Genomic DNA, 7323 nt, shown 5'->3' on the forward strand with positions numbered 1-7323 from the left:
AGTGGAGCACGTCTTTAATGCCAGCACTCCTGAGGCAGAGGCAGAGGCAGGCAGAGTTCTGTGAGTTCAAGGCCAGCCTGGTCTACAGTGAGTTCTGGGCCAGCCAGGGCTACATAGTAAGACTGTCTCAAACAAACAAAACTCACCACGAAAGATTCTATCTTGTGGCTGAGCTGAGGCAGATTATGGGCAAGAGATGAAGCCCTTGATGTTGCCTTGGAGCCTCTTGTAGTGTGGGCACCTGGACTGTGGCTCCCCAGGACTCCTAAATTGTGGGTATGTGAGGGGTTCTCACATCTGTGACTGTCAGGTGTGTAACTGGGAAGATTCCTAATAGTATGTTTGACAACAGTAATCATGTCAGTTTTGGACTGAGACCTTATATTTGCAGGCCTGAGTCCTATGTAGAAGTTAACTGAGGGGAACCTTCAACAACTTTGTGTGATGGGTATTATTTGTTTTATAGGTGAGGAAACTGAGACACAAAGTGAAAGTAGCTGGAATCTAGGTATCCCATGGTCAGCACAGGGCCTGAGGCATGGTCAGCCTGTCTCTCTTGCCTACCTTGGAGGAAATGAGGGGAGGCTGGCAGTGTAGGCCAGGGTCAGTGCTGCCATATGTGTCTGTGCTCAGGGGCCTGTGTGTGTGTTCAGTTTATGTAGCTCTTAGCAAAAAGTACACAGTACATGTTTGCTACATGGATGGATGGATGGAGGAATGAAAGAAGAAACAAATGCTTATGCAGACTGTGGGATGGGGGCAGCTGGTCAGTGCGGAGCCAGATCACATGGTTTTGTACCATGTTTGGCCCTGGGATCTGTGCTCCTCATCAGCATCTCGGGGGCCTCATTGTCTATGGCAAAGCTGAGGATGGATGCCCTAATAGAAAAGGAATTAGGGTCCAGGAAAGACCAGTGTACCAGCAGGCAGTGCTTCCTCTGAAGCACTGACACCTTCTAGGAAGAAAGGCCCAGCCTAGACCCAGAAGCTGTGCATGGTGGTGACCACCTCTATTCTAGCACTTGGGATGCTGAGGCAGGAGGATCACGAGTTCAAGGCCAGCCTAGATTTAAAAAAATAAGGGGTTCAGGCCATCCTCACCAAGTGTGAGTCCCCTCCTGCCTGTGCCAGGTCTGCATGCCCTATGCTTCCCACTTCTTGTGCTTAGATGGGCAAGAGGTAGTCCAGAAGGCAGGTAGGTCCCCTTTTGGAAGTTTATGTTCAGAACTGGGAGATGCCAACCACCCGCCTTCTGTCCCACCCATAGGAGTATGAACAGGCCTCCAAGGTGGACCAGTTTGTCACTCGCTTCCTGTTGCGGGAGACAGTGAATCAGCTACAAGCCCTGCAGAACTCACTGGAGGGGGCATCAGACACCCTGGAGGCCCAGGCCCGTGGCCCACGGTATGTGAAGGTGCTGCCAGCTTGCAGGTCCAGTGTGTGTACATTGTCCCTCCATTCCAAACACCTCAGTGTCATCATGGCCTACCATTCTAGCATCCTGGAGGCCTCATTCTTGAGCCTGGAGGCCGTGAGCTGGTGAGAAGGGGTGGATAGCTTTGGGGCTGGGCTAAGTCCCAGGACTGTCTTGTATCACCCAGGCCTAGTCCTTTGTTGGAACTCCAGTCCTTGACCCTGTGAGTCTGGGGACAGTGAACCGTTCTGCTTCCTAGGTTGGATGAAGAGAATATGGATGTGCGAAGTAGGTCCCATGGCAGCCGGCTGGCAGGGCGCAGGGCTCTGAGGAACATCAGTTGGTCACCTACCTGGTCTTCTGGATCCTCTGACATAGGTGTGCCTGTGGTGGGGTAGGATCTGGCTACATAGGGTCCAAGGGAGATGTGGCATCTCTCAGGGTCTGCTGTGCCACTGTTCCCAGTTCACTCTGAGAGGCTTCCCAGCTTCGGGGGCCTATGGATGATGCCCTCCTGGTCCTCCCATCAGGGAGGAGTTCAGAAGCTGAGCTGCAGTGGCGGCTGCAGGTCAACCGTCTCCAGGAGCTCATAGACCAGCTTGAGTGCAAGGTAAGCAGCAGGGTGGCCAATGCCACTTGGGGAGGACGTCTGTGGCACCTGTACAAGCTAATATGGGCTAGGCTCGGCCTACATTCTCTGTCCCTGACAGGCCCCCCAGCTGGAACCCCTTCATGAAGAAGACCTTACCAAAGGTCCTGACTCGGTGAGCCTGCAGAGGGACAGGTGGCTGGGTGTCAGGGGCTAGGGCATTCATGAAGCAAAGGGCTTGTGGGATAGCTGTCCATCCACCCTTTCTACAGACCTAGCATGCAGGCTCTGGGTTCTGGTTCTTGCTCTGTGAGCCTCTTAGGGTTTCGATTCTCTCATCTGTATTTCTGAAAGCCAGGCTGAGGCAGGGGATGGAAGCTGGAGGGGACAGTGGGAGGTGGTGTCTTACTGAAGCAGAGAGGGACGATGGCTGGATTAAAGCAGTGACCTTAGAGGATGGAATCAGGGATGCTGAGGGGACTTCTTGATGACAGGAACCTGACCCAACAGAGGGAACAGATCTGAAATATGTCAGGAAGTGTAGAGTTGTACTCTGGGCCTGGCTTGCCACAGTGACTGCCTGTTCTCTTGTCAGCACATCCTTGTGGCCCAGAGGCAGGTGCAAGTGGCAGAGGACACCCTGCAGGACTTCCACCGTGCCCTGTGCTGCTACATGGACTTCACAGGGGCCCAGAGCCATTGTCTGTAGTAAGTCCCTGGCTAGATGGTTGGGATGGCTGAGGTGGGGCACATGTGAGTAAGGAGGGGTGCCTGGCAAGAAGGCTTTGGTGGTCACAGCCCTGGCCTGGTCTACCTCTTTGGCTCCGCAGTGTGTCTGCCCAGAAGATGCTTGACAATGCTTCCTTCACCCTATATGAGTTCTGGCAGGACGAAGCCTCCTGGAGAAGGTATGAGTATCATTCTAACAGCTGACATTGACTATGGGTTATGGAGGGGGGTCAGACCAGGTTCAAGTTCTACTCTCCTACTAACTGGCTGTGTGACCAGATGACTTACCTAACATCTAGTAACCTTCCAAAATGGGAGTGATAACAGTCCAACATCCTGTGGGCTAAATGAGATTATGTGTGAAGAATGAATGTAGGTCAGATTGGGTGCATGCCTGTCATCTCAAGAGGCAAGAGGACTGAGAGTTCAGGACCAGCCTGGGCTATTTACACAGCAAATTCAGCAAAGCCTGGTTTCAAACAATAAGACAGCAAACAAACAAAAAAAAACCATACAAGGTGGCCAAGGTGGCACAAGCCTATAATCCCAGCACTTGGGAAGCAGAGGCAGGATGATCAAAGGTTCAAGGCCAGCCTGGGCTATGCAGAAAGGCCCTGTCTTAAAAACATGAAACGGGCTGGAGAAATGGCTCAGAGGTTAAGAGCACTGACTGCTCTTGCAGAGGACCTGGGTAGGATTCTCAGAACCCCATGGCGGCTAACAGCCATCCTTAACTCTAGTTCTACGGGATCTGATGCCCTCTTCTGACCTCTGTTGGCATTGTACAACATGGGTGCACCTACCTACATGCAGGTAATACACTCATACACATAAAATAAAAATAATAAATAAAACATAAAAAGCCGGGCGTGGTGGTACACACCTTTAATCCCAGCACTTGGGAGGCAGAGGCAGGTGGATCTCTGTGAGTCCAAGGCCAGCCTGGTCTACATAGTGAGTTACAGGCCAACTCAGGCTACAGGGAGACCCTGTCTCAAAAAGACCAAAAATTAAAAAAAACAAAAAACAAAAAACCTAAAAAACATGAAACTAAAAAAATTCAGTACAATCCCAGGTACACAGTAGGCACTCAACAAATGCACATATTTATCAATGTGTGCCCTCTAGGCCAGTTCTCATTTGAAAGAGGGGGAAGACTGAGGCTAGAGCCAGTAGAGGAAGTCATGGTACCTGAGTCCAGGCAACAAGACTGAGGTTGGGTGACCCTGATTTTAGAGTAGATGGCTACAGCCTCTGTCTACTCCATGGCCTTCCCAGGCACCAGCAGTCACCCTACAGCAAGGCCTTCCAGCGCATCCTTATTGATCACCTGCAGGCCCCGGACACCCTCACCACTGTGTTTTTCCCAGGTGTGCTTTACCCTGTTATCCCTACAACCCTGGGGACCCAGGAGGGGCAGGGGCCCCCAATAACTCCTGACCCCAACCTCTCACCCACAGCCTCCTGGTGGATTATGAATAACAACTGAGCCTGGTCTGCTTAAGCTGAGGACCCTGAAGCCCTGCCTATCATTCTAGAGCCTTCTGTACTGGTCAGCTCTACACTAAGACGAAAGACCCTGCCTACACCCAGAGCGGGGTCCTGGCCAACTGGTGGAGGGTCTCTCAGCCCAGGGATCAGGGACTGGGCTTGCTTTATTTTACTGTTTGCAGCTTCTGGGCATCTAGGCTTCTGCCTGATTCAGGAGGCCCAGATTCTGGTCCCCCCTCTCTCTCTGCCTTGCTATGTGATCCAGGCAGGTCTTTTCCCTCTCTGGCTGCCTAGAGGTGGCCTGCTTTCTTCTTGCTGTCTTGGGGCCAGCTTCTGCTCTTCCCCCAACCAGTGGCAGAACAAGGGCAGATGCTCAGGGACCCCATCCAACACTTGGACCCTCTATCTGAGGCTGGGCCAGATCAGTCTGCAGAGTGGGGTAGAGACCTAGATCTTCATCATCCCTCTGGGCCAGCTCTAGAATTTCCAGCACCAGTGGCTGTGCCAGAGACCTCTGGAGGATCCTGGGTTGGTCTGTATGTCATTTGCATATCATTTGCATGCTGTCACCCCACCCATTCTCAGGGTACTATGGGAAGCCCCAAGATGACCTTGCAAAGTAGCAATAATTTGGGCCTAGAGTTGCCTGCTGCCCCAGAGATCTCTGAACCCCAGCCTGGAACAATAGCACAGAGGCAATAAAGTTGGTGGTCACTTGTGGTGGTCTCTCTCTCCCTCTCTCTCTCTCTTCTTCCCTCCCTCCCTCTCTCTCTCTCTGGATGGCCAGGGAGTGGCAAGGCCAGGTGGTACAGTCCTGGCCACTGACAGGAAACTCAAGGCAGGAATCCATTGTTTAGAGCTCCAGTTGGTTCTTCACTGCAGCAACCACACCTGCAGAAAGGAAGCTTCACCACCACTTCCTCAGCTCAGGGCTCCACCTCTGACCCTGGTTTTATAGTCCTGCCTGGGAAAGAGGAGAGACATGGCCCATGCACAGTTTCATGCCACACAGCCTTCTCAGGGTTTCAGAGCTTGGCTTGATCAGGGATTTGATCCAAAATAGAACCTCCAGGTTGGACATGTCACCACCACCATCAGCTAACGGTATATCCAGGAGTCCTACCAGTCACAAGGGGTAGGGGACCCTGGAGGATGGGACTCTGAGGTGACCAAAAGGGACACCTAAAGGAGTACTTTAAAGGGACATGTGGTACACAAGAGCACAAGATGGATATGATCTGGTCTCAGTGGCAGGGGTTGTGACAGCTTGTCCCACGAACCAAGGGAAACCAAGCAGGCAGGACACCAAGACCAGGAGGGAAGAAGGCTGGGGTGCCCATGGGGAGACAGGGCCCTGAAAGAGCTTCATTCTGGAAGCTGCAGTAGGTTTTAAGCCATGGCTGGTGGGCAAGTGATATTTCACCAATGTGCCTGTATGTCTGGCTGTGGTAGGTCCTTGCTAGGTGCTGGCCAGAAAAGCAACTCTGATGACGCCAACTCAGGGACTACCCTGGCTTCTCCCAGTGGCCCCTGCAGGAGGTAGTTTCTCTTATTGGCCTGGATGCCTTGGAGCTGGTTCCAGGTTACTTAGCCTTCCCTGCCCCGAACCCCGTAGACTCCAGAATGTGCTTGCTGCACACACTGGTTTCAGTGTCTCCTTAGAGAAGAAGCCGATCCAGAGGGAGATGAGCTTGCTCTAGATCCTGCACTGCAATTCCACAAAAACAACGCTAATGACAGACTCTCAAAACTTAAAAGGGGGCGGGCTGTGGTAGCATGTATGCTTGCCATGCGCAAGGCCCAGGACTCCATGTAAGAACAAAATCAAAGGGGCTGGGGAGATGGCTCAGTGGGGAAGAGCACTTGATGTTCTTTCAGAGGACTGGAGTTCACTACCCAGCCCCAACCAGGTGGCTCACAACTGTAACTCTGGTTCTAGGGGATCTGACAACCTCTTCTGGCTTCTGCTGGCACCTGCAGCTATGTGGCACACGCTCAGTCACACATACATGTAAATATATTTTTTTAATCTTAAAAATAAGAGCAAAAACAGGGACTGGAGAGATGGCTTAGTGGTTAGGAACACTGTTCTTGCAGAAGACCCAGGTTCAAATCCCAACATCTACATGGCAGCTAACAACTGTAACTCCAGTTCCAGGGGATCTGACAGTCTCTTCTGACCTCTGAGGCATTGCATGACATGGGTGCACTCACCTACATGCAGGCAACACATGGATACACATTAAAAAACAAACAAACAAATAAACAAAAACCAAGCCAGGTGTGGTGGTGCACGCCTTTAATCCCAGCATTTGGGAGGCAGAGGCAGGTGGATCTCAGTGAGTTCAAGGCCAGCCTGGTCTACATAGTGAGTTCCAGGACAGCTAAGGCTACAGGGAGACCCTGTCTCAAAAAGAAAAAAAAATAAAAAAAAATAAAACAAAACCTAAAACTACCCCCTCCCAGGTATGTAGCTGCATGTGCACAAGTATGGAGGCCCGAGAACCACCTCAGATGATGTTCCTTAGATGGTTTTTGTTTTTTTTTTTAAAAAGGACAAGGTCCCTTACTGACTTGGAACTCGCTAAATAGGTTTATTGGCTGGCCAGCAAGTCCCAGAGATCCACTTCTCTCCATTTTTCCACAGCAGAGAGTGGTACCACCCTGGGCTTAAAAACCTGAGTTCTGGGGGTTGAATTCTGGTCTCTTCAAACACCTTACTGAGCTATCTCACTAGCCCCTTTTGTTTTTAAGAAAAGATCTTACTTGCAGTCCAGGTTTGGCTTGTAAGTCACAATCTTCCTGCCACAGCCTGAGTGGTCAGCTCACAGGGGAGTGCCACCACACCTGGCACCACTGCCACCTTTTTAAAGAAAATTTTTACAAACTTTATTGAGAATTTCATACATACATATAAGGTGTTTTGATCAAATCCATGCCCACTCCCTCCCATCCAAAATTCCCCCCTCTGAAGAGGTAACCCTAAAATCTTTTAAGGATTAGATGCAAGCTCCCAAATACTTTTGACATTTATGGCCTTGGAAGAGAGTATGTTGCTAACAGGCCCAAGGACATTTTGATTTCTAGCCAAGAAACTGCC

The 7323-nt window shown here is 51.1% G+C and overlaps 2 protein-coding genes across 2 annotated transcripts in view; one reads left to right on the forward strand and one right to left on the reverse strand.

The window, feature by feature from the left end:
• Positions 1-4942, forward strand: part of Necab3 (N-terminal EF-hand calcium binding protein 3) — a gene marked incomplete in the record, with an annotated part of 14142 nt that extends 9200 nt beyond the window's left edge. The window contains 8 exon segments of the mRNA XM_029557161.1: positions 1268-1404; positions 1674-1792; positions 1945-2024; positions 2125-2178; positions 2599-2711; positions 2834-2911; positions 4011-4102; positions 4193-4942. Coding sequence (XP_029413021.1) covers positions 1268-1404; positions 1674-1792; positions 1945-2024; positions 2125-2178; positions 2599-2711; positions 2834-2911; positions 4011-4102; positions 4193-4221 — 702 coding nt within the window.
• Positions 4943-6394: 1452 nt separating this feature from the next.
• Positions 6395-7323, reverse strand: part of Cbfa2t2 (CBFA2/RUNX1 partner transcriptional co-repressor 2) — a 157123-nt gene continuing 156194 nt past the window's right edge. The window contains exons 11-12 of the mRNA XM_029557153.1: positions 6990-7086; positions 6395-6437 (exon numbers count right to left, since the gene is read on the reverse strand). Of these exons, the coding sequence (XP_029413013.1) occupies positions 7015-7086 (72 nt within the window). The 3' untranslated portion in view covers positions 6395-6437; positions 6990-7014. The remainder of the gene's footprint in view (positions 6438-6989; positions 7087-7323) is intronic.

This window comes from Nannospalax galili, unplaced genomic scaffold (assembly GCF_000622305.1).
Source record: "Nannospalax galili isolate Female #2095 unplaced genomic scaffold, S.galili_v1.0 scaffold1408, whole genome shotgun sequence".
In the NCBI taxonomy this organism is placed as follows: domain Eukaryota; kingdom Metazoa; phylum Chordata; class Mammalia; order Rodentia; family Spalacidae; genus Nannospalax; species Nannospalax galili.